We start from the raw sequence: 27110 nt of genomic DNA on the forward strand, positions 1-27110 counted from the left end.
TAAGCAACACTGATAAGACTCTTTATTTCAAAATCTTTGCAATTAAATGAGTTCATGTCAGTAAGTCATACACTTTGACATACAAAAATAGCATGCTACTGATACAGTTGAATTAAATGGATTCTCCATGCAGGAGAAATTCACAGCATTATCAGTACCCTCTAGGAACTTTGCTTTTTCGCTTCCAGGGTGCATTGCTGACCACTGCATAACAAATGTTGTTTGTTAATCAGCTAGCTCTGCACAGTATCAAGATTATCACAAAACCAGCCACTTGCATGCTGAATCCTCTCCTCCTGAGGTTTCTAATAAAGCACACACCAGGTAACCTGTGCTCCATTACCAGGCTAACAGTAACCTTCACATACTGTGGATGGTGATGCTGAGCATGGAGAAATTAAAGCTCAAAGTTGCTTTGGCTGTGTCTGGGTGGCATAGGCCCCAGTGGAAAAGGGGGAAAAGATTCAGTGGTCTTTCCTGTCATCCACTGGAACAAATTTGCCTTCTACTGTTAACATGACATTTAGTTAAAAGGCTAGTAGTCATAGCTTCAGCCTCTGGGGTTGATGTTGGCCTTAGTCTTTTCTAAATAGCAACGGTTTAAAAAGTGCACGTTTCTATAACCTGTATATGATAACATACTGCTGCAGGAGTAAACTTGCTAATGCCAAGAAATTTAACAAGATAGGTGGCTGAGAGCCACTTCAAGCTTTCAAACTCCTCCTCATGTAAAGTGAGGAAACATTGACTCCTGGAGCCAAATGAATTTTCTCCTGCTTGTCACCCAACGAGCCACCATAACTGAAGTCATGGATGGGCTTCATCACTTGGAGGCAGTTTATCATCCCATCTTCCCTGATGACAAGCTAAGCATACAGGACTTGGCAAACTGGACATTTGTACAACAAAATTATATTCTATTTTCTGCAGTGCATACAAAGAAGATAAGTTTTCCCTTAGAAAATCAGAGCTAGTTAAAGCCTACAATCTCCTTAAAGTAGCAGAAAATTAGCTCAAGCGAGAAAGTAATATGAGAAATCTTTGAGAAAGCAGAAAGGCATGTCCACTCCAACAGGCTCTGGACAGCAAAGTCAGTTTTAAATGTCTGAGTGCCTGGGCCTGAAACAAGTTTATTCTCTAAAAACAATTAATACATTTAAAACTCAATGCCTCTTCTTCACTTTGGCACCAGTTTCTGTCAGTGCCGCATTTGATAGCTCCAAAGTGTTAAGATTTCAAACTCTTCTTGACATGGTGTTACAAGAAAGCTCTGAAGTTCTGCTGTAGGATGAAGCTTCAGCACAGAGCTTTGTCCCCAGCACATTCCTAGCATGAGGACAAAAGTCAGAGTCATCTTTTGAGTAAGATGAAATCGTTGCCAGTCCATTACAGGATGGCCAGGTTCACACCTGGGAGGCAACCTGGGATTGCTTCAAAGATTCATAATACCTTTATACACAGTCAGTGCATAGATGTACTTCACTCGGTGCAATAAGAATTGGTCCTGAAGTATCTGAAACTGTTCACTAAATAGAGAAAGTAGTTCTTCAAGCATTTAGTGACAAAGCAACAATGAAGATACATTGCAGGGAATAAAAACATTTTGGCTGCTACCTTATTGCATCACACAAGGAAAAATATTCCCTGTCTTCTAACACCTTAATCGGTACTGCCTCTCATACAAACAAAATCTTTAAGGCCTGGATCAGAAAAATAGAACCATAGATTAGGAAGAGGACACAGCTTTGTCCACTCTTACTTCTCTAAAACAAAATCCCAAGATGACCAGTTTCATCACATGGAATGTAGACACAGTGTTTTCAGATTTAAAATACAGTGGAAAGTCCATTTTTAAAGGGACAATGCCAGGTAAAAGAATTGTCTAACAGTAGAAAACCTGGATGAGTGTGATTTATTGTACTGATGCTGTCTACATTTTGCATATCTGAACTGTGAATCCATACTCGCCCCTGAACTATTTGGCTCTCTACATTCACAGCTGCCTTTATTCAAAAGCTTCATCAGAGTATGTCAGAATAAAATAAATATGAGAACACATTCTTTATTCAAAGTCTGAAAACCAGACACTGCAGGTGCAAGGTCTGACTGAGCCTGTCACTGTCCCTTTAAATATAGCTAATCTCTACCCTTCCCCATTGCACCTGCATAGCCTTGGAGGGCTTAAAAGGGTTTAAGAACAAAATTACCCTGTGGCACATTGAGGGGAGAACATGAAAGACTACAGGCACAGGGTGGGTCCTCCATGAAACCTCCATGGCCAACATCTTTAAAGGCAGCTGTACCTGATACACCTCTGGTCATTCAATTCTCTTTCTGCATTCAGCAGCATGTCAGTGTACATCAAATACTCTCATTAACATAGCAATGACATTCTTCAGTTTTCCTCACCCAGGTCCTGCTGAGTGATACATACTTGCTAAATGAAACACTCCGTGGTGTGATAAGAGTCCCTTTGTGTAGAAAACCACCTTGCTGAGAGTTGCTATAGAGAGCCCAGGGCTTCTCCAAAACGGATTTTCTGTCCAGCTTTGAGGTGGAATTTGAAGTCCTTGGGTGCCTCAAAGATGAGTACAATTGTAGACCCTAAGTTAAATTCCCCTAAATGTTCCCCTTTCCTCATGGGGATCCCTTCCTTGTTGTTGTTGGATATGAAGCTGAAGTCATTGTAGGAACCTTTAGAGTAAGAAGGACTGTTGGTATGCAAGTCCTGTACAGAGAAAGAAGAAAAAGTTACTTGAGTATTTCAGTACTCTGTATTCCTTAGCACAGCTGTAGGCTGTGAAGATCGAGGCATTTAATTCAGGAACTTTCTTACAATTCAAAAGTGCAGTAGGAATATTTAAAAACCAGATGTTTATACTGGAGATGACTCTCTTTAAATCAGTCCTAGAACAGCACTACTGTGAAATAGCTTCGTTTCAGAGTAATAAGAGCTAAATGTTTCTTGCAATTTTGTTTTATTTTACTATACCAACCTCAACCATCATGAAAAGCAGAAAGCTGCCTACCACAATCTTGCTTACCTGGTCAAAGTAGATGCGAATAGAGCCCACATTAGTTGCTCCTACAGCTGTTAAAGAGAAGAAGCCATGTTTCCAGTCACCTGTAAGGACAACCCGTTCATTGTGGCAGAACAGCTCCTTGATCCAGCGAGCAACTCCAGGATTCACAGACATCAGAGAGCCTGCAATAGTGAGACAATATTCAAGCTGTCTGGTTTGTAGCAGTACTGCAATGCTACCTGAATGGTATTTTCAATATAACAGCAGCTGATCCAGTCAACAATTCTGTCACTTAATTCAGAAAGAGAGGCAAATGGTAGGCACAGGGACTGAAAAACAAAGCGATACTAAAAACAAAGGGGTCATAGGAAAATGTAGTCCAGAAAGATGCGGTCTTGAGCAAGGCTCATATTACTTTGCATTTTATCTAGCTGAATCACAAGGGAAACCGAAGACCCCTTCATTTGTAAGGCTTGAATGCAATCTGGAACACCATCTACAGTTCTCTCTGTAAAAGAGCACAGGGTTTATATTTTCAAGCCTGTAAATGGTTTGTTTCAGGCTGACTAGTACAGAAGAACCAACAAATTTTAAATTCATGCATATTTCTTTAAGTAATTTAGTCAGGTATAGTCACTGTACATGTTTCTAGCTATAAACCGCATCTGTTTTACTGCACTGAATCCCATAGTAGCATTTCACCCATACTCCTTCAATGCAATCAAGGTCTAACTTAAATCTGAGACTTATTTCTCCAGCATCATGGCAGGTCATTGACCCTCTTCTCATGGTGTTTAAAACCAAATCCAAGTACTTAGGTTTTCACTAGATACCAAGTTTTGTTATCTGCTGAACTAGAGTATGATGACCCGCAAAGAGGAGGACAAAACCATACGATCCCAGCTCTAGTAACATAACCGTTTAGTAGCATGTTCTTTGCCAACCACAGGAAGTGATCGTATTTTAGGCTACTCTCTGGTCTGCCCTGCAGAACTATCTGTATTTCAGGTACAAATTGAACAAACTGTGATTAGGAACAAGTCAGGTCAGCATGCATCAACACTTATTTCAAAGAACTAAACCTGCTTGAATACAGTATTACCATTTTCACTGTTTAGATGCGATTTGATCAGACAAACTATACTACTATAAAACTCAATACCATTTGTGACACATAACTTTCTGACCATTGTCTAGCATGTGACTGTACAACTGCTCCACTGGTGTGTCTCCTTTAGCAGTGCCCTGTACCAGGTCTTCCCTCCACAGCTGCTCTGCGCTCATCTTCTAGGAGCGAAGACCTACCTGGGAAATGGCGCCGGTGTGACACTCTCCAGTCGGTGGGGGAGTGGAAGCAGTGATAATCCCCTGGTGCAAGGTAGATTACACAGTGGTAGAGCTCATTCCCCTCCTTTGTGACTAGTTGTTGCTGAAAAGAGTTACCAGGTGGGGCTGCAAAGAATGGAAAGAAAGGGTTAAAGATACTCTCCGCAGTTACCTATCACAGATAGCCAGTCTAGCTTAGAATCAGTGCTAACAGCAGAGGACTGAATGCAGCCTACTTGTATTGTTGAGACTAAAAAAGATACACTTTTTCCACGAATCCAATATTTCAAAGTGTTTTTTAACCTTTACGACAACATTAGATCCTATATTAGGATCTAATTAGATCCTGTGAACCACACAAGACACTCTAAAGCCACTGATGAGACAGAGAAACACTAAAACAGTGACATGTTTATCCCCAAATAAAACAAAAATCAGACCTGTTTTTGTTGCAGACAGTGTGAGAATGAGAGAGAAAAAGAGAGTAATCTCTTTTCTCATGATCTCAGAACACTGAAAGGGCAGAGCAGAATAAATGCAGAACTGATGCAGAACTCACCCTGGCTAAAATGCAGTTCCTCTGTAGAGATGCGAGGTCCCAAGAAGGATTCCAGGGAATAAGTAACCCCTTTTACTTGCTCCACTTCACAGTTTTTTACTTGTCCAAAATTAAGAATCTTTCCATCAGAAGGACTGATCTACAGCAAAGAGGAAAAAAAGGAAACACATCAGGAATTCGTTTATTCCTCAGAAAGCAGACACGTTCCTTTGGGGCTGAGGGGAAGCTGGTGGTGTAAAGCTTTCATTTCCTTTTACTCACCACACTGTGCACACAGCAGACAGGCCGCGCTTGCGGTTTCAGCTTCCTGCGGAAGAACTCGCTGAGGTTTCTGTAGTGATGCAGATCTTCAACAGCTGCCTCCTTCATGTTCACCCCAAATGTCCAGATGTACAGGCTGTAAACAGGCTTCCGGAGCCATGTCGGCAGCTCCACCTGGTTCAGGCGACCCCAGGCTCGCGAGAGCAGGCGAGTTGGAACCGATTTGTACAGAGCAACCTAAAGGAAGAATCCCACCGTGTCATTTGGTTCTGCCCACTGACGGCTTTCTCTTACTTCCCCCCAGGAAACAGAAAGGCTCAGACTGTTTTTACCAGCCCCTCCCTTGCATTCAGCAGGTTACACCACACACAGCCTGTAAATCAGCAGGAAATTAGCACTGCTCTTCATCTGCACTCCCTCCGTTCTGATGAGGGACAGAATCAAACTTACTACAACCTTACACTGAAGCCAGGATTCTCCACCCCCTTGCAGGCTGAAGCTCCCCATACAAGTTACTGGAAACGGCCCAGTGCGAGGCTTACATTAAAACAGACAGATTTCACATGTGCTAGTAGAACACTCATCAGAAGAGTGATTTCCACATCCCAGTATTGTACTAGTATAGTCAAAGAAACACACCCATGTGGATACAGCTACACCGGTATGAACTTATGCCTTTACTCCTTCTCTTGTAACAATGGGAGCTGCTAATTGCAAGACTATAAAGTGACTTTATTCCTCCAGAAATACCCTTTGGACTTACACGAAAGCATGTTTCAGTGGCAACTAAATGAAACTGTGTGGATAAGAGGTATATATATGCTGCTGATGTAACTGGACTGATGACAGTGGCTTCCTGTTGGTAATTCTAGCAGATAACTCCTCTGGGGTTTGTGGTTATCAGCCAAGCTCACATGACCATGATGTGATACGGGGCTTGTGGACCAAGGGAACTGAACCCTCCCAAAGCACTTCTGCAATAGGAGTAGTGATCTGCTGAACCCAGTACAATTTCTTTTTAACAGAACAGCTCAGCTACATGACTGGAAGTTGGGGGGGGGGTTCTTAGTGAGAGGCATAATTTATTCTCAATATTAATTGTATCCTTCATCATTAAGTCTTGCAGAATACAGCCATAAACAAACAGAAGCACACGCTGGCCGAGAGCCTGTCCATCAAATACAGCAAAGTAAGACTGCACTCACAAATCACCATCCTGCGTCACATACAGTGATATTGCACAAGGAAAACACCAGCCCAGTCTTTCTTCAGATAAACCTTATAAATGAACAGTACTTAGGTTGTGTAAGCTGAAGTACTGAAGAAAAAGATGTTTTGCCATTTTATGTGACACGTGTTATACAGTGTTAATTTCTAAAGTCACTTGCGCTCAGTTTAGTACAAATACTGAGAATATGCAGCTACAACTGTAAAATCACACAAACTGTTAGAAGTTGTTACTCCCTAGGAGCCCCTTCTCTCCAGAAGAGCCTGGTTTTCAAGTTGATGGCATCAAACAGAACAGGTGTTCAGTGAAATCATCTTAAGAATGGCAGTTTTGTGGCAGCTTTCAATCAAAGTATTTGTGTAGTTGTTACATTCTGGAGTTACATGAATAACCACGTGCAAGGCATCCTGCAGCCTGCTGTCAACAGGGTCAGAGCAGAGATACGCATATCAGCTGGCCAGGTGGGATTAAAAATGCTCCAAGAACTTGAGGAACAAACTTTGAGCACAAATGACAGAAAGCAAGAGACCATTTCAGTGTGGCCAGCAATGGGAACTGGTGGAGGTTTGGTCTGTGTGACCCTGGCCCCAGTACTTCGAGGTGACTGAATGAGTTCAGAAGTTCTTGATTTTTCTGGGTAGAACACTGACTGTTAAAAAAAATCCCTTGTCTGTGAAGCAATTGGACAGTGCAACTACGAAGAGTAAAAGCTGAAGGGAAGCATGCATTGCATCTGTCTGCTTCCATATTGTGATCACCAGCCTGTCCTTGGTTAAGGATCTCCGCCCCACTGCTGCCAGCTCCCTCCAGGATAAAACAGCCAAGGTACACGAAGCGCAAGAGACCTGCTCACACTTACCCTGCTCACAGGCCTCCATCCCACTCTGGTCAAGGGCTTAAGAGCACCGAAAGGCAGAAGGTAATAGAGAATAGTCAGAGGCCAAGAACGGAGTTTCAGAGCAGGCCTAGACATACAGCTTAGCTGGCCCAACCTTCGCCTCAGGGCCAGCTGGGGGAATTGCAACCTGCAAGATTACATACACAACATGAGGGTCAGCCATCGCAGCTTCAGAACCACCAGCTTCTGACAGCTGGGGATGATTTATTCCTGCTTATCTTAAAACATTGGTTCTGCAAGTCTTTACTCCTCTATTTGGATCAGTTCTTCCCCTTCCCAAACCAGAAAACCAGTTTATCTTGAAAAATCCACAAAAACCCAACAAACACAACCAAAACCCAGACACATTCTCTGTCCAAAAAAATGGTCACACTTTGTGAATGACACCCTCAAAATTTAAATGCAAGATCACTTGCAGGTGACACTTGAAAAGAAAGTCACAGCTAGTTCATCCAACTAACAACATGACATGGTAACTGGGACTTTAATAAGAACCCTTACTGAGGGACAATCTTATGGCAAGAACAGATACTCTGGATGAGAAATCCTTGAGACCTAAAAGAGGTCCCTCAGAGGGTTCACATCTTGTCTAGACCGTGCCTCAAGTTGTATTTTGTATCACAAAAGATGCTGGAGTTAAATTTACACAGACCTGTTGGTCATTCTCTAACTCTGGGAAACAAGCACTTACTTAGAGACAACAGGAGTGGCACTCCTGAGTTAATACAATTTACAAGTAACTGATTCCAAAAGACATCCTTCCAGGTCTTAAAACCTTCACCGGGTACCTCAATTCTGAACAGAGAACATATGTACAAAGCCAATACTTCTAGTGCTGCAGGAGTCTAGTCTCCATAGGCCAGTAACCAGCTCCTTAGCCTCATAACCAACTGTGTCTGTGGCTTTTTGTCACGTGCTTGTCCTGACTGAGAGGAAACTCATTTTGCAGACATGCTCCTGGGGAGAAACTGAACTTGTAACTCTCAGAGGGAAAAGCTGCTCACCTTCCTAGGCTCTGTGAGCCCCAGTTCAGATCCCTGCAAGAGCTCTGGGTAAGGGACCCTTCAGGTCCCCATTTATTCTTTGGCTTTTTACTCATGAAGAAGCCATTGGCACTTACAAGGTCACATGATCAAACTGAAGTCTGCCTATCTGTGGGCAAAATACTCACATCTTCTGGGCACTGACTTCGATGCTGGCTAACAGACTGTCCTCCCCATGCTGCTGAATGAAGGCAGCATGCCTGCAGCCAGGATACAGCTATGTGCACACCTGAGCTGGAAGCAGTATGCTCTGGCTGCTCTGAGCAGCTCGCTCTCACTGGATTATATGATACAAAGGATGAAGTACAAAGTACTGTGTATGTCTTTCCAGGATGGAAAGCTGGGAAATCAAAAGCAAACTTTCTTGCCAACGCTTTCTTTTCAAAACTTGCATCAGAATTAAAATTCCATGCAGACAGATACAACTGTCACCCCTTTGGGATGCAAACTGCTTTTGGCTCAGACTTCTGCAGTGACCACAGCTTTTTTCCTTCCAAGAATTAATAAAAAACAAAGAGTGATCTGTGCATCACAACGCAAGGGGGAAGAAAAAACCCTGAGGAGATGAAGTGCTGCCTCAGCAGAGGTAAAGCTGCTTTCCTCTCAGCAGGAGGTGGGACTGACTACATGGGAATAGGAAGGGACACTTCACCTTCCTCCCATCCCTGCCACCTACCAGCCTATGATGTGCTGGAGGGCTGGCAGGCTGGGTTGGATCCCCAGGGCTGGGTTGCCAGTGGAGGTCCGGCTCCCCCTCCCGCTGCTCTCCCCCTCTTCACTGCAGTCGCTCATGGACCAATCCCTGCAGAGCTGCATCCTGGCAGCTCGCTCAAGCCCTCGGGCTTCTCACTGCCTTGGCCTGGTTTCAGAGCAGTCCCTCACTGTTTTTTCCATTCTCCTAGTGATGGAGAGTAGAAAGGAATGGAATGAAAGCCTCCTCATTCCCCCTGTCACATAACAGCATGCCCTTCTCTGCCAGTTCAATGCATAAGGAGCTTTATAGTAATTAGGCCAAACAAAAGCGTTGCAGATGGCTGTCGCTCCTTCTGCCCAGAAACCCTCCCATCCTCCCTCCCTCCTTTCTCCCCTCAGTCACCATTCCTGCAAAGCAGAAAATACCGCACAGTACCTGAAGCGAGTTCTCCTATTTGGTGTACCCCCGGCAGAGCCAGCCAGGCCTGGACTCTCCAGCTGTGGGTGCTGGTCCCCGGCACAGCTGCTGCTGCCGCCGTTCCCTGAACGCAGCCTCCGGACATGAATTTTAACTTTGTGGAGGTTGTAGCAAGAGGGTGGAGGGTTAGATAAAGCTTTATAGCATCTCACCATTTCCCTGTGTGCAGATCTGGTCCCTGCAGGGTGTTTGACTGACACATCGTCAGGGTGATGGTTGGTTGCAAGGCTCAGTCTTTTTTCCTCTACCTCTCTTCCCTTTGCTTGCTCCGGCACAGGAGAGAGGCCACGGCGTCACAGTTCCCAATTTCCCCGCTGGTTTGTCTCTTGATTCCCCCTCTGTTTCCCACTTGAATCTCTGCTACGAGGGTTGCAGCTATTGCAAACAAACAGGCATTGTGTCATATTTCAACATCCCACTACAAAGCTGACTCTGCACAAGACAAAAACGAGCTGTCCGTATAAGCAGTCCTTGCTCCTTGCTAGTCGGGGTTGCCATTGAAACTCCAGTCTCCAAAGCCCACCCTGCAGTCCCAGGCTGCCAGGCAGAGATGCACCACAGGCAGAGGAGCAGCCAGATGGCCCTGCACTGCTAACCCAGCGCCAGTCTGAATCCGAGGCTCAGAGGAGGAGTGGCATGGAGAAGAGGAGGAGATAATTCCCAGCTTCAATTCTGCAGTGCAGCAGCTACCACTAAAAGAGTTCTGGACTGCTGGGCACCAAAAATCCTTTCCTGCTCTTAATATCCAGCTTGGAAAGAAGAAAACAGAAAGGAAAGGAACATCTTTCTGTTGTGCAGCCCTTGCTAGACACCAACATCCATCTCCTGAAGTCTCTTTCCATCTTAAAAGACTTGCATAAGGAGCCCATAAAGGACATTCTCTACAAATACCCAGATACATAACAATGAAACAAGCCAGATTTAGGGCCAGCTTAAGAATCTGGTATGAAAGAAGTGCTAAAGTGCCTATTATGTGGCAATCAGTATTGTCACATTTTTACATCCAGTAGAACTAAAATACAAAACCCGAGTACAGGAAGTTTTGGGTTGGTTTGTTTTTAAAAACAGACAAAAGGCTGCAGTATTTCTATCTGAGCATTCTGGGTATACAGAGGGAAATTTCCTCCTTTGACCCTGCAGACCACATCTCAAACATGGATTTTCTGCGCCTTTCTGTGACTGGATTTGGATTGTTAAGGGAGCCTGAAAGCAGAGCCCTGGTTCAGAAACTGCTGGCCAGCTAGCTACATCCTGCCTCAAGACTAGACCAAACACCCGGGCCAGCTCAGGGGCTGGCTCTCCAGTGGCTGTTTCACTTCTGTTATCTTTGAAGGCTGGCTTAAAAAAAAAAAAAGAATTAGGATTTCCTTGTTTGCAAAGCTCTCTAAACACCATGGAATCTATATGCCCAGTAGAGTGGGTCCAAAAGAGCACTGGTGGGCTGATGTGAGGGCAAGGGTTGTATTGTATTAGAGACAAGGCTGGAGATGTGGGAGGGCCAGCAGGAAAAGCTAGAATTAACTAGCTAATGGCACCCCACTCCAATTTTCTTGCAAGGAAAATTCCCCATTTCCTCAAAAGGGGAATATTCTAGAAAGAATTTCATATTTTGCCTGACCTTCAATGCTAAATATTACAGATATTCCCTAGAAACACCTCTGGAGTGTCTGTATTAAAGGTTTTTTTTTTCAGCAAGAAAACTGCTATATGGTGTTCCAGACCCCAGGAGGTTCCAAGAGCTCTGTTCATGCTGGTTTTTTAGCTCAATTTTAACAATTACTAACAAAATTAAAAATCCAGCCAATTGAAAGAAGGTAAATCTAAGATCAGCCCAAAGCACTCCAAACAGTCTCCTTCCTCCCCAAAACCTCCTTCCTCCCCAAGCCCTGTGCCAACTTTGTTTTCCTATTTAAAAATATCATTCAGTCTTTCCCTGGCTGGCACAAGAAACTCCTACACAACAGAAACGAAGCCATCTGTATAGTGAAACGATGAAAGCAGTTACCCAAAACCCCATCCAAATTCAAAGCAAAGCAAAAAGGAGCCCGGGGGAGCTGTTGCTCTGGACTTGCCTGCAGTATTAGAAATCACCACCATTAAATATTGGATGTAAATAGAAATGAGCTAAATTGACAACATGGCTTCTAAAGGCACTTCAGACCATGGTGAAAACCAGTTTCACACTGGACACGTGTCTTCACAGAACTGTGGAAGGGGAATTCCTAAGCTTGGCACAGGCAGAGCCAGGCAGGGGCAGAGCACCCCGACCCGCAGCTGCCCTTTGTGCGGCCAGGCTGGCACACTGCTCCCCGCCCTCATCTGCTCTCAAGACCTTCACCTATGCATGACTTTGCAGAAAGATACCAGAGCAAACAGAGGTCTTATCTACATTTTCTGTACTCTTCCCTATAAGGGTTAAGGGGTGTGAACCCACAAGCTCTTTCAGTAGGAATTCGATCTTATTCCCCAAAACTTTTTCAAGAAATGATGATGTTCTGTATTGAACAGACCTGATTCTATGCAAGCATGGCACAAGTTAAATAGCTCACCTGCTCTGCTAAAACAAATGGACGACGGGTTCGACACCCCAAAGCACTGGGAACTACCAGCCTTCAGTTCAGAACAGAAAATGTGGTGCAGGAGAGATCACTCTCAAGGAAGGGAGAAATATTGCTGTTAAAAGCATTTGTTCTCCACTTGTTAGAAGAAAAATGAGTTCAGGTGAGAAAGAAGACCTATGTTTTTCCTAAGTTCTGTTCTACTGACCTCATTACATTCACCAAGAGGCAAATACCAGAGTCGTGCTTAAACGCTGGCATATGTGGCAAGTTGCCATCCCTGCTGTGGCTGCCCCAGAAGCAATGCAAGGTTCCTACAGTGTAAAAAGGCCAAAATTTAAAATCCACCCCGAGTTTTACACCATGGGGTAATGAACAAGAGCTCGTGATCAACCAGCTCATGACAGTTGTATGCCTCTAAGGGCATCTCAATGGCTGGACTTGGGATGCAGGCGGTGCCACAAAGACTGTTACTAGCTCAGACAGGAATTTTTGGTGGTTTGTAGGAGTTGGACATCAAAGAACCTCCCCACCTATTTGAAATCACCCAGAATCCCTTTTAGTCAATAAAATCAGCAGTTACCAGCAGGTATCAGCCCCTAGAGAATTATTATCCAATAGAGAACTGCAAATCTGCTAGGTATGCGACACCCTTCTGCGCCGTCAGCTCAAATACAGCATCAAATCCAGTGAGCCCATTCAACTACCATTACATTATCCATTTAATTACCATTACTACCTCAAGTTTTAAAGAATAATACAGCAAGGCATTTTCCAGAAAGGCCAATATGCAACTGAACTTCAAACCTCAGTTTTAAATCATAAGCATGAATCCTTAGGCTTGGAATGCCAGTTGGAGCGCTCAGAGTCCTCTGGTCACACTTTCTGCATTTGGTAACAAACTACTGTTTAAAAAATGCACTGGACACATCCAAACGCTGTATTCGATTTAAGTGCCAGTAAAAATAAGGTCTTGCAATGAGGGCAAAGAGGTATTCGGTCACTGTTTATTCAGGGCCCCATTCCTTTCCCAGCAGTATGCATCATTTCAGACACATAACCCCTGCTCCCACCCAACCTTCTCTGGAGCCAGCCCAGCAAGAGGAACACGGGATGCTCCACACCCAGCCCAGTCCAGAGTTCCTGAACGCTGAGAGCACGACACAACTCCTCTGAAGCTGCCGGGGAAACCCGAGTGCACGGACAGCAGCTGCCAAGGAAGGCCACGGGATTTGTGAGGAGCACACTCACTTCCAGCTTGGCTGGCATGAGCTGGGCAAGTGCACTGCTTCAGCTGACGGATTGCTGTGGAATAATGGAACAGACCGTGCTCTGCTTCAGCAACCCTTCATTTCTAAAACGCTTTACTTTTTATATCAAGAAGCCTTCTTATATGTTTTTTTATTAATTTATTATGAAAAAAAGCCACTTTTGATCATTTCCCCCTAATTATACATAGCTGGTTTAGTTCCGTTCTGTAAATAGAGGAAAAAAAATCCAAAAGTACTTTTTTTAAGCTAGCCATAAAAGGTCTGGTGGTTTTTACAACTGAAACCTGAATTCTGTACAAAAAGCCTGTTGTATAGTGTCACAGAGCTCATCTGTGAAGCAAGGAAGAACGTTTGATTTACTTTACAAAGGCACACGAACACTGATGACACCTAAAATGCGCTGTATTACTTTAACTTTTGTACTAAGATTTTGCACATCACGGGGTTTCGGGGTTTGTTTTCAGACACAACGAACCCCCCGCGCTGCCTCAACACGTGTGGAGCGAGCCCCGGCCCCACAGGGCTCTAACGGAAGCACAAGCCGCGGTGCCTCTCCGCGGCGAGGCGGGACCGGCGGAAGCTGAGCGCGCCCCGCGGGAATCACCTCCGAGAACGCCGCCCCAAGAGACTTGACTCGGTTTGAATCAGCCACGAGCTTACTCATGGGAGAGCCGAGATCCTGCAACGTCTCTCCGACACTTCCAGCAAGCCACACACCGGGGATTACTCGCCCCTGGTCACCGGCCCTCGCACACCGGTCCTTACCTGGTGCCGGCCGGCAGCGCTCACCGCCCCGCCGGGTCTCCTTCTCCTCCTCCTCCTCCTCCCCTCTTTCCGCTCTCTCCCGCTGCCGCCCTTCTAAAGCGGTTTTCGGACACGTGAACAAAGCAGCGGACGGCAAAACCCCACCGACGCCCCCAGCCCAGCCCGGCCCGCTCCGCCCGCACCTACCTCCCGGCCCGCACTCCCGCCGCTGCCGGTGCCGGTCCGCGTCTTAAAGGAGCAGCGCGGTACCGGGGGCCCTCCCCCGCTGCCTCCCAGCCACTGGCGCTCAGCAGCCGCTGCCTTCCCGCAAGGCCCCGGCCCCCGAGGAGGAGGAGCCAGGGCCGGAGATGCGAAAAGGAAGGGAAGCCGGAGAGGACCGGAACACAGGGACAGCGTCGGCGGGGCGGGCTGGGGGAGCTGTGCCCCGGGAGGCGCCAGCACTGCCAGGACACCCCGGGAACCAGACGTCCCTTCATCGCTTGGCTTCCTAAGGAGCCGCGGGGAAAGTGGCGGTGCCGGGGAGCAAGGCGCTGTGCGGGGCTGTACCTGTGCCCCCCGCAGCCTGCCGGGGCCCCGCGCTTGCCAGGGCAGGGAACGGGTGCGTTAACGCGATCCGACACACAGAGCTACAGCCAAAGCAAGGAGTGCGCTGCAGTCTCACAAAGTGCGCCTGAAATCACTCTGTAACCCAGCAAGGCGCTCAGGACGGTGGATGACATAGAAACCATTTACAGAGTCAAAAAGCCACCTCACTTCACCAGTCAGATTAAGAATGATTTTCCTCATTTTTCCAGGACACCTCAGAAAACAATTCACCCCATCACACCCTTCACACATGTTCAAGTTGTTGGAATTTCATCACTTTGAACATTTTCTGATGCCTTTGCCATGCGCTCTACAAGACATTTTTGCCAGCAGCATGTTTGCTCAAATAAAACTCCAAACATCAGAACACGGGAGCAAGAATGAAGAACAAGAGACCAACCCAGTGGAGATAATGTTTCATTCTTCCAAAGTTGGATTAACAAAATAATCAGAGATTTTTCCTTTATTAGCTCTTCCTTAAACTCGATGCACACCTCTTGCCATAACACTGAATGTTCGTCTCATCTGGGCCAAGAAAAGCACCTCCTGTGTTGTACTGCCAAAAGAGCACCCAGTGTCCTCGGTTACATAAATACAAGCAGTTTTTAGTATCAATAGGAAGGGCTGTGTTGTTCTTACCTCTGAGAACCAAGATCCTACACCTATACTCAAGCACTCCTCCACTGTATCAAGTTGCTTTAGAAAACTGTGGCCCATGGCAGTAAGCTGAGGTTTGCCCAGAACACAACTGTGAATTAACCCATCATCTGTATGCTCAGGTGTCACCACAGCTCACTTCCCTTAGAGGCTCACTTCAGACTTCCTGCTCCGTGTCACTCCAACACACACTGGTTTTGGCTTAGATGAAACAGAGCCAACTACAGAAGCAAAGGACAGCTACAAAAGTTCCTCTCTAGAGAAAAATTCTTACTCATCTGGTCACTCTGTTCATCCACAGTAATTCTTCAATCCTGTATCAACACTGCCCCAGTGCCCAAGTGAGAAGACACAAAATGCCTCTAGTTAGCATATGAACAGTGTGTTATGCATGCAGATCCCAGCAGGAAATGTTCTGTGACAGCAAGGATTTGAAACAATAAGCTTCCATCCATCTGATAAATACCTACCTGTCTCCCTCAGAGCCGGCTGCATTACCTCATCTAATTAAATGAAAGCTGATCCTCACTGGCATTCACAGTGGGAGACATCCTAAGGCCTTAATCAGCTCAAGCTATTAGCTACACAGTGTCTCTAAGAAAATTAGAGGAAGAAAAGGTCTGGGCTAAAGGAACAACAGTTCTGTCTTTTCCCTGTGGAAGACTCAAGGGACACTTACACCAGGTTGTTTTCATCCCCGTTCTTTCATGAAGTATACAAGAGTACACTCTACAATTCGATCAAAAACTACAAACACTTCTATAACAATATGTACCTCTGCTACAGGGAGAGGTCCCATGCCTGCCTAACACGATGATAATGATTTCCTACTTCATATCTCTGTCACCTGCTCAGAAGCAGGAAAATCTGCCTGGCACACAGAGCCATCATGTGGAAGATGATGCACGTTCACACACGCACACGAGGTTGGTACTGCACAACCAGAACTTCCCAGCAGCAGGCCTGGCAATGCAGCAGTTTCTTGTTCTATATTACTCTTTCAAAGCCCACTCAATTGCACATGGTCTCCTTTTGCCTATGCAAAGGCTTACACTGTTCCAAAACCAAGACAACACCCCTCTTTTTCCACACCCCTAATTGTGGTTCCAGGGATGCAGTAAAACAGAATAATGGAAAATGAAAGGTCAGCAAAAAAGACATTTTACTTTCCAAAAAGGAACAATGCAGCTCTTATATTTCTTGAATCCTTCATTGTTCAGAATATTTCTTGCAATATCTGAACACAGTTCCTCTCTTTCCTCAAAACTGTCAAGCTTCCTTTCTCTCCTACAGAAGCATTCAATAGAACTTAAGCCTATAAGGGAGGACTAGGAAACCTTACGTCTCCTACTGGTACTTGCTACATTTGGAGACCTGCTTATCAGTTTGAAATTCTGTGTGTGATTCCCCACTGCAAAACCAGATCCTCCAGAGCTGTTTCATCAACAGCAATACTTGTAGCGTCACCAAATAATAACAAACCAGCATAGTGAAAGGAAATTAATTTAATAAAGGAATTACTCAATTTCATACTTAAAAAGTATGAACAATAAGAAGATTACATTTGGTTTTAAGTATTAAAACTGAATTGACATAAATACTCTGTGGACGCTTACCAGTTCTTTTTTAATTAGAACATAAAACCTGTTTGAAATAAGCTTCAGCAGGAAAAGAATATTCGTAAGACAGAAATTCCTCAGGGGCTATCATGGCCTAAGCTTTTAGCATCTGGACTGTCTGGCATGTATCTGATTTGGGTCGCTAGTGAAAATGAATTTAGGGATTCCAGCCTAGTCCCCCACAGGCATGTGGCCAAACCACACACAAACTGGCAGTGTGCTCAGGAATGCAAAGAAATGGGATGCTAAAGGTCATACCGAAGCATCTCCTACATAATCGTATGATCCTAGAATGTTTAACTCCTTGCCTTCAGAAAAGGCCCTGAAGCAGGCATTCACCTGGCTGCTTGGAAGAATACCACATATACTTCAACTGTCTAACATGGAGTTAAACAATATCCTTAATATTTCAAATGAAATTCAGCAGTTAGAGGAAGTTATGAAGTTATTTCAATGCTGCAATGGATATTTGACCTATGAATCTGATACACATAGTGCAATTCCAAGGGAATTTCTAAACTCCTTGGAATCCAGAAGGAAAAGGCAAAAATCCCTCAGGATCACCAAGAGCCATTACAGACCTAAACGTTACCTATATAAAAATAGTCTAGCTCTATATTCACAAAGAAAACAGGTAGATTTTTATTAACTAAGTATTAATTCTGTCTCAACTTCCTTGTATATAAGAAGTATATATAACTATATATGTAAGTATGTAAGTATATATATAAGTATATATAAGGCATGAAGACATAGAGGAAGAAATGCCCCAAGCTGCACAGACTGAGCAAGATAGTGAGAAGATAAATCCTACAACTACTGCACAAGCTGTACCCATAGCTAGAACTACTAGGACAAAAAATCCTCAGCACTGAATGGGTTTTGAATTTTATGATATGTAATTTTAGTCTTGCCTATTTTGATTTCTGTATTTAATTCTGTAAGCTGTATAATGTGCTTAATTTGCAACCTTGCAATGCAAGGTGGGGAAAATGAGAGAATGCATTGTTTTGAGCAGAGCCCCAGCTCCATCAGTTGCTGCAGATGCCTTTTGCTTTCTCAGGAGTGCAAGTGGACAACAGGCTGAAGATGAGTTGCATCATGCCTTGGCAGTGATGAAGGCAAACAGCACAGAGGAGCAGAAGCCAAGGGAAGGTCATTCTCTTTTCTTTTGTGCATCTTAGACCATACTGTGTCCAGTTTTCTTAGAATCAAGAAAGGTGTTGATGGACTTGAGCATGTCCAGTAAAAGGCCAGCAGCATGGTCAAAGGGTTGCAGCACATGGCCTGTGAGGATGGGCTACAGGTATTGAGCTTGGTTGCAGAAGACTTAGGAGGGACCTAACAACAACCCTCCAACAGCCAAGATGAGGTTGCTGAGAAGATGGAACCAGGCTCTTTACTGAGGGAGATGGAAAGACAACAGCCATAACCTGAAACAGGGAAGGTTCTAACTTTTTTAAATTAATATATATTTATATGTAAAAGATCTAACATAAATTTTAAATAGTATAATTTTTATAAACTATTTTATATATTTTCTATAAATTGTATTATTTTATATATATCATTAACTAACAAGAAAAATCTTTTTCACTATGAGGATAATTAAGCATTGAAACAGGCTGCCCACAGACACTGTGGAATTTCTGTCTTTGGAAATTTTTAAGACCCAAGTGCATAAAGTCCTGAGCAGCCTGGTCTGAAATGAGCACTCGCCCTGCTTTAAGCAGGAGGGTGGGCGACATGACTTCCATCTGAATGATTCAGTGCCTACCAAATACCTTTTTATTCAAAAAATACATAGTACCATCACTTGATTAACTACCCCTTCTACCTCCCATGTAACAAGTGTTTATAATGTGTCAGCCATACTAAAAGGTGGAGGAGACACCAGCAGCTCCTAATGCATCATTATATTGACTTCAGCCAAAATGACAGTTACTTAAGTGACAGAAACATTAGTTCCATGATTTGTCAAAAATGCACTGGCAGTAGAGGACAAATTAAACATTTCCTCATTGGAATGAGAGCAAAGGAGCTTTGCATCAAATGTGACAGAAGCAAAATTGCCCCAAGTTTCTTACCTCCCACTCACTTGCAAGCTTCACTGGCACCTCTATGCCCCTCTTCTCCAGCTGTTCCAACTTGTAATCCTCATATTTTCTGTATCCTGCGTATCCTCCTCCTGTAGCTACCAGAACATGGAAGGGGCGCAGGCGGAAGACTTGGCCTACTGAAGCAGTATGAAACTTCTTCCCATCTGTAACAGAAAAGAAACCCACACTTCAGGAAACAGAACAACTACACAGTAAAGAAGAAAGCTATTATGTGCAGTGAGGGATGTCAGCTTAGGTGAAGAAAATGTAATTAGAAGCCTGTGACCCATAAGGTATGTATAAATGTTCTTAAGTACTCCTGTTACTGCAGCATAACAAGTTTCTGAATCTCAGCTGACGAACACTAACTGGTCATCTGTGGTTTTAGCCTTATCCACCATCCCATATCCCTCCAATGGTCTTTCCCCAAAAACATAAAATGAGCTCCCTGAAAGCACTGTGGAGAAATTCATAAGATGAGCTGCCTGAAAGTGTTATAATTACTTTCCAACAATGAGATCTATGTTGTTACTATACCGAATGATCAGTTGCTGGGGAATAATCTGTAGTACTGTGAAGCTTCCTGCTCCTCAGTCATTAAAGTTTTCATTATAGTCAGGGAATTCCCAAAACGTACAGCTAACTGAAAGAAGGAAGGAAATGACGATCTGCTTTGGTGTAGGTTTGGTAAACAGGATAAGGAGGCATATTTCTGCTCTAATACAGCTCACCACAGGGGGAGTGGGAGAAGAGAAGACATCTAGTGTTATGAGTTATTTTTTATCAAGCACTACCAAGCTCCTCCTGCATAACACAAGCCTTGCATGTCATCTGTGAGATCCAAGTACACTGCGATGTCACTAAGCAACAGGACAGCCGCACAGGAAAGCGGTGAGAGCAGTGGGAAGTATTCCCCTTGCCAGATCTTGCCAGAAAACTAGTATGTTAAGGCTTAATGGTCTAAGGACTGTGCTGCTTCTACCTGTATTACAGGCAGTCTGAAGGTTCTCAGAAATGAGCATAAGTCACTACCAGATAGACAAAACCCCCAAAAGAACTAAGTCTCAGATACTGATTGGTGTAATTTCCACAACAATCATTAACAGGATGAGCCAGAATCAAAACCAATGGACTAAATCTTGTTCCACAGATGTCAGGCTTAGGGTTTAATAGTGAAACAATGCATTACCAACCAAAAGAATTCAGTAACACCAGATCTATTTCCAGGCATGCACAGAAACAAAGTGTAATTGCTCAGCAACTGGAGAAGCTTTAGCTCTAAGCAGTCGAGTTGAGTAAAGGCATCCATGATGCTGCAAAAAGATGCCCAATAAAAGTAATTCTCACTCACATTTTGGTTTACCAAAACAATGGTTTTGCTCATTTCTTTCCTACATACGATTTAAAACATTGTTTGAATTGTATGTCCTAAAATACACAGTATGAAAACAGCTTTATTCTTACTAAAAACTAAAAAAATCTTATTTTCTGGGGGAAAAAACGCCAACCAAACCAACCAACCAACCAACCAGGTAGCAACTACAGTTACAGTTAAGATCCTAGAAAATATTCTGCCCTAAAGAGCAATGCTCAGTAAAGGACAGGTATCATTTAGAACACCTAAATGCATTTAAAGAAAGACCTTTATTTATTTTGAATTTACAAAGACTTTGCAACCTTTAACTTTGCATCACTATTTCAACAGCAGTGTTTGTACAGAGACCTATGATACTCTTTAGCCCTAAAGCCTTGAACTCCCTTCTCACCACATCTTTGGTTCTAAGTTAGCAAAGCTGCTCAGCTATTTCATCAGAGATTAGCAAATTCCCAAACCGAACCCCTGAGTGAGAACAGCTCTTTCTGGCCTGTCTCCAGGGAGAGGCTGTTTCCCCTTCAAGAGCCTCTACTGATTACACCAATCTGAACCTTTCTCTTCCTATGCTAGAGACTGAACCATTTGAGGTTCCACAGGCCACAGCAAACAATTCATCAATAAATGATTTGAAGAGTTGACTTTTCCCCATCTCCAGTGCTAATGAAGCACTTCTGTAACTGGTATCCAAGCCATGATGCAGAGGCATCTAACATGCCTTTGTGAAGGGGGTTTTGCCCTGACAAATAAAATTCCACGCCTTTCCGACAGAAATGAACTTCACACAAGTTTACAAATTCCAAGACAAAAAGATCAGTTACCGATTCTGGCAACGAGCCCATGTTCAGGCAGTTGGGGCTGGTTAGAGATTTCAGCCAAACATCATGTCCTCTAATGATACTAACACTACAGCAGCCCTTTAACAAGTAGCATGAGAATGTAAGGAAAGCTCATGCCTTGGCACATGAGCCAGTAGAAACAAATCTGGGACAAGAGGAAAAAGATGTGGGACTTTTAACATACTAGTAACATTTTTAGATGCTTTGAACCCTAAATCTGAACTCCTTCCAGATAAGGCGAACATGTTTCAGATTTCTCTTAAACATTATGTATATTTAGCAAATGAGAATGAAAATAAAGTAATAATCTCCTTCTCTGGAACAGATGAAAATGACTCATTCCCTCAGAAGCATTAAAAAAAATGGAGGGTGAGAAAGCAAAGTGCGTAATCAAAGGCAGTCAGAGGCAATGATCTAAAGATTGCTTTGTTACTCTCACCAAATAAAGTATTTCTTCTAGGAAAAGATACAAGCACTTAGAGGAGACCACTTATAAGGGTAGAGATAAAAGTAGTTACCTTTTCCTCCTAATTACATCATTTGCAAGTCATCTAGATTTAAATCCAAATCAGAATCTAAAATATGCCTTTCCAGCTTTAGCCAATACTGCTCTAGAAGCTACAGCATCTAAACTGCTGTCTAGATTTGCATCTCTGCAAGGCTCCTCAGACCTATAAAATCATTGTGGGACAGACAGCACATCTAAAAGGACAGAGAAGAAGCTTTTAGCCATGGCTTGGGAAGCTCTTTATCCAAAATGGTCCTCTTGTAGCAATAAAAGTAAACATAATAAATAAATAAATAAAACCCCACAAAACCCCATGGAAATTATTTCCTTTAACAACATTTGTTATCCAAGTATTCCAATAGAGCTGAGAAAAATGAGGAATCTTATGAAATAGGTAAATACACTTCTTTTAGTACCTGGAAAACGTAACACCAAAGGAGTAAAGCATAATTTCAAGCGTGTGTCTATGGAAATGCCATGAATTGAACAGGTCTCTGATGCTAGATTCCCACTTCTGCTTTAATCTGAAGGACTTCATATTCACCAGTATGTGACTGTAATTTGCCCAACTTTGAGTAACCCTGAATTTAAAAGCACTGTGTAGATACAAGCCTTCACTTACCACTGAAGAACGTCCTAGAAGGTGGATGCTTCCACAGGACTCCAGTTTTCAGAAACAGGTTCTCATGTATAAGGAAGTTACAGCTACTCAGCAAACTGCAAATACAACAGACAAGAAGCAGTCGCTTAAGTAAAACGTTTAGTGGTGCGTTAATTTAAGCAGTTCGATAGCAGTGATATCTTCTATTCAGAGGCTGAATAACAGAAGGAAAAATCTCCTCAAAGTATCCTAAAATTTCCAATGAGCATATTCCTTCCTGGCCTGCTTCTTCCCTAAAAAACGCAAAACAAAACTAAACAACTGACAATCCAACTGCTCCTGCAGATATTTAGTTAATGCTGCATCCGTTTTATCTTTTCTTTTGCTTAACTAATATTGACATATGCTCCTCTTGAGCTTAATTCTACTGTAACAGTAATACTTGTCTGAGTATCATATGTGCTGATCTTGGCAACAGCCCTTTTTGGGCGACTAGTTCTGTTGACATTATGCACCATATTTTGGCCTGTTTGGAGTTCTAAGATGTGATTGTGAATACAACCTGAGTGTTTTTTTAAAAAGAAAGCTGATATCTCATTTCATCTTGTTTTATGCAGTGCCCTGGCTTAAATGTTTAGTAATCTCTTTGGGTCTGTTTTTTAAATAAGTGAATCTAGAACTGATGAGCATAACTACTCTCTAAATCTGCTTCCAATTTAACATAGACCTATTTTATCCAACAGCATGCAAACATCTCCTTTAAGGTCAGTAAATAACTTGTATTTTGCTGGGGAAAACAAAAACGTTTAAAACAAGACTGCTCTACTTACAAGGTAAATACATAGCACAAGCATCACCATCTTCTATAACAACATAGCTAACAAGCATTTACTTCCATCCAAAGATAATGTTTATAATGGGCCAAGTTGAAACCAGCCATGCTGATCAAAACAAACTCTGCTTGCAAATGTGATGGTAAATTTTTAATGATCATTTAGTGCTTGGGATTATTCCATCTCCCCCAGGCTGCTACTCAGGTGTGTCATTCAGGAAGCTCCTACAACAGCAACCATCTTAAGAGACACTTCTGAATTGGGTTCCTGTACCTCTTTCCTCACCACGCTGGCGGGGAGGAGGAGTACATAGGAAATGTATGGATTCCAAGAAGTAATGTCATTTATTAGGGCAACTAGTATAGCTGGAAACGTAAAAAGGCTGCCAGGCATGGAAGCTCTTCTTTAGAGTGTCTTACCACTCTGTAGGTTAGTGACCTGTGAGTGGTTCTGCCACTCCAAAACCACCCAGACTTACAACTGGCCAACACAGGCAAAAGGTTCAACCAGGATTTTTCATATGTTTAATATATAACGTTTCCTTTCTGATTTCTAATAATCTGAAAAGGATACATCCAATTGCGCACGAACTATTCATGTTCAAAGTCTTCATATAAGCACATGCAGCCAAGTTCTTGAAGAACACGTGGCAACACTGCATCCTGCTGTCAGACAGGACTCCAGGTTCAAGCCAGGGCAGGAGAGGGGCAGTGTTCTCACGCCAACAGGCTCAGTCCCTTGGGAAGAACCAGGTCTGGCAGGTCTTTGTGCAACCCGTTCATTCCCAGGATGCAAATGCCACAGCTGAGATGCCTTCATTTGGCCCTCTAACCTTTCATCTGCTCTTGATGAGATACATGCTGAGTACAGAATTACTTCATTAGCTTACAAGCTATTGCATCATTTAGGGCCACTCAATTCAAGGAAGTGGTTATTAAGAACATTTAGAATTAATTTCAGGTGTCTAATGAGTTACACATAGACACCTCTTTACTTAGAAGAAGGGTCTACAAACAGCACATTTCTTGTCTAGAAATCACATAGTGATACTAGCAGACACTTGCTAACAATGTTTTAATGCTAGCCAAGGACAAACAGCTGCAGTTTTAAACTATCTCCATAGCATGGTGCCAGTAATATCTCACTCTGCCCTTCAGCTTCACTGTCTCAATTAAACTCATTGCATTAACCCAAACGTGTCAGGACAGTCCCTCCCCAAAACATGGATTCCTGTGACCAGGTGCTAAACATACCACACTGCCACATCATCTACCAGGGTATTATTTCCTTAGCAAGGCAGAAAAAGCAGCCCACACTGCTGCAGAACCTGTATATTTTACATAGCAACAGAATGTAATTTTAGATGAACATGGAGGTCAGCTGATCTGCTTGGGTCATACACCAGACCTACACTAATTTGTGGTATTACAAGGCCTGTCTTACAACATATTAAAACACCTGGGATAAAAGGAGTTCTTGCCCATGATAAAATGGAGCCTGTGGGCTGTTTCCAAGGGATTAAAGAAACTAAGAACTAATCCAGTCTGCACTGGACTTAAATTTACCAGAAAAATCTTAAAACCGCAAAAAGTCTGGGAAAAACCCCAAACAAGGTAGCTGCAGCCTAAAGCACTAGTATTCTCAACACATATATTAGCTTGATACATAATAACCTAAAAAGATAAATGCACATCCACAACAAAACTGGCTGCACTGGCTCCACAGGAGCACCAGGAGCTGTGTGGTTGCCAGGGCAGGGTATACCGGGTATTTCAGCACACAGATCATCCCAGAGGAAGGACACAGCTAACTGCAGGCCCTAAGCTCTTACTAAAACTGGTTTTGGTGCCTAACATGAGAAAATCACTCTCCTCCTTACTCTGAAATCTGAAAATCGGTAAAGATGACAAGACTGAGCAGTTTGTTGCCCTCCTCACCTTCCCTGCTCCTGACAGCCTGCTCTTGATGGGTTCAAGGGTGCAGGACAGCACTGCCTCCCTGGCCCCACCACCCAACCGGAGGGTGCTGGAGCAGGAACTGTGGGGTCCATGTTAACTTCAGCCCCTCGGTGACCGGTCATCACAGGTCAAGGGACAACACCACCCTGACGCCAGACAGCAACATGCTCTGTACATGAAGTGTCTTCCCCAGGTTTTGAGAGAGAAGGTGGAGTAGGGGGACCGTGTGTTCTAAGAGCAAATTAATACCCTAGAAACAGTACTCTTAAAACCGATCCGTTGCTATGAAAAGCTTAAGAAGCACATCCGCAGAGGGCAGTGGGTTACACGCGGCCCCTCACAGACCGTACCCCCGTGATTACATAACCTTGGGGGCAGCAGCTGCTCCGTCTGCCCACTTCCATAAACACTTACACACGGACAGCTACTGACTATGAGAACGCGCTAAACTGCACGAGGCCATACGCTTTTCCATCTTAAAATAAAATGAAATCCGTTCATCTTTCCTTCCAGCTCGGACACCAAGCACAAGCCTCCCCGCACCTGCCCAGGGCCGAGGCACCAGGCACGACCGCGTCTTCGCCCCAGCAGGGAAACACCAGCGACCAGAGCAGTCAGGGCGGAGGGGGCGGTTGCGGCCCCCGGCCGGGGGGAGGCCGGGCTACAGCACAGCTCCTCCTCACGCCCCCCGGGTGCCGGCTGTCAGACAACCGCTACCGCCTCCCCCGAGCTCTGCCGGGCCTGGACATCCCCAGCTCCCTAGCCACCGGGCAGGGCAGCGCAGCGCCGTACCGTGCCGTACCGTACCGTACCGTACCGTACCGCCTGCCGTACCCGTACCTGCTCCGCCGCAGAGCGCACACACCGGCCCGCGCCAAGGCCGCCGCCATCTTGCCGCACCACCGCCGCGCCCTCTGCTGCGTCCTGCGCGTGAGGGCGGGAGACAGTCGAGGGGCGGAGCCAGGCGGGGGCGGGAGGGAGGGGTGGGCGGGGCCGGTGCGGCTGAGGGGAGAGTGGGGTGAGGCGGGATGGGGTGTGAGGGGGGCCGTTACCTGAGGGCAATATGAGTGTAGGGACGGGACCATTCCTCAGGGCAGACATGGAATGGGGACACGGGCACGAGGCTGCACCCGAAGCTGGTGAGGGTTCTCTGCGGGAGTAGTGCTGGGACAGGGCCGGCCCTGAGAAGGCTGAGGGCCATTGCCCATAGTTTGGGGTCAGGGTGGTCCCTGAGGATCTGTGGTATGGGGACAAGGCTGCTCCACAAAGGCAGTGTGTATGGTAGCAGGATAAAGCTGTTGCCCAAAGGGAGGTATGGTTAGAGGAGAAGACTGCTTCTTGAGGAGCTGAGGATGAGGCAGTTGGGGTTCAGCTGCTTCTCAGCATTGCTGTTGAGGGGCAAGTAAGTCCTTGACCACAGATGTGGGAGCAAGAGGGATATCAGGGCAGAAATTATGTGGATGGGGGACACACTTGACACAGGACAAACACAATGCTGCTCCTGCAAGTCAGATGTCGCACAGGGTAGTGCAGTAACATTTGTTCCTACTCTGGTGTCCCTTACCTGGATCCTGGTAGCACAGAGGGGAATTCATAGAGATTATTTGGTTTCCACCCTCTCAGATGCATCCCCTAGACACATGCATGAATGCTGCATTGCTGGGAAGAGGCTAATTACCATTTTCTGATGCTGCTATCACCCTATGGGGGTAGTTTCAAAGGTTGAATCAGTAGGAAAAGAATTCCAGAGTCCTGCTGCTGTGTTTCTGCATCCTCAGCGCTTCAGGACATGATCCTCTCAGCAGACCTGATTACGTTTGTGATTAATGCCTGTTTGTTTTCCTGATGGGCCAAAATAAAGTCTACAACACCGTCATGTCATTCTGGTTCTGACATCACCACAGCAGCACAGCAACTGTGTAAGTACCTTAAACGT

At 44.5% G+C, this 27110-nt stretch overlaps 1 protein-coding gene across 6 annotated transcripts; it reads right to left on the reverse strand.

Annotated features, from left to right (window-relative positions):
- PISD (phosphatidylserine decarboxylase) lies at positions 1-26112 on the reverse strand. 6 transcript variants are annotated; one of them, XM_062631295.1, is made up of 8 exons: positions 26015-26112; positions 22405-22499; positions 19052-19227; positions 5170-5406; positions 4909-5047; positions 4329-4475; positions 3045-3205; positions 1-2728 (listed from the first exon to the last, which is right to left on the reverse strand). In XM_062631295.1, exons 1-8 carry the CDS (start codon positions 26062-26064, stop codon positions 2504-2506), a joined length of 1230 nt encoding a protein of 409 aa, XP_062487279.1. In that variant the 5' UTR covers positions 26065-26112; the 3' UTR covers positions 1-2503. The 6 variants fall into 6 exon arrangements, with proteins under 6 accessions (XP_062487279.1, XP_062487276.1, XP_062487275.1 ...); XM_062631292.1 differs by lacking the exons at positions 22405-22499; positions 26015-26112 and adding exons at positions 7257-7422; positions 9468-9884 and having other exon boundaries at positions 19052-19192; XM_062631291.1 differs by lacking the exons at positions 19052-19227; positions 22405-22499; positions 26015-26112 and adding exons at positions 7257-7422; positions 9468-9884; positions 14104-14264.
- Between the last annotated feature and the right edge of the window lie 998 nt (positions 26113-27110).

Source organism: Pezoporus occidentalis, unplaced genomic scaffold (assembly GCF_034315485.1).
Source record: "Pezoporus occidentalis ecotype Australia unplaced genomic scaffold, CSIRO_AGI_Poc_V1 ctg37, whole genome shotgun sequence".
NCBI classification, from domain to species: Eukaryota; Metazoa; Chordata; class Aves; order Psittaciformes; family Psittacidae; genus Pezoporus; species Pezoporus occidentalis.

Excerpts from the sequence above, each read along its gene's own strand:
- PISD (XM_062631292.1), bottom strand. The coding sequence starts at position 9,664 with ATGGTGAGATGCTATAAAGCTTTATCTAACCCTCCACCCTCTTGCTAC. Across the intron at positions 4,476-4,908 it reads GGAACTGCATTTTAGCCAGG|CCCCACCTGGTAACTCTTTT; the intron begins GTGAGTTCTGCA and ends CATTCTTTGCAG. Across the intron at positions 2,729-3,044 it reads TTCGCATCTACTTTGACCAG|GACTTGCATACCAACAGTCC; the intron begins GTAAGCAAGATT and ends TTCTCTGTACAG.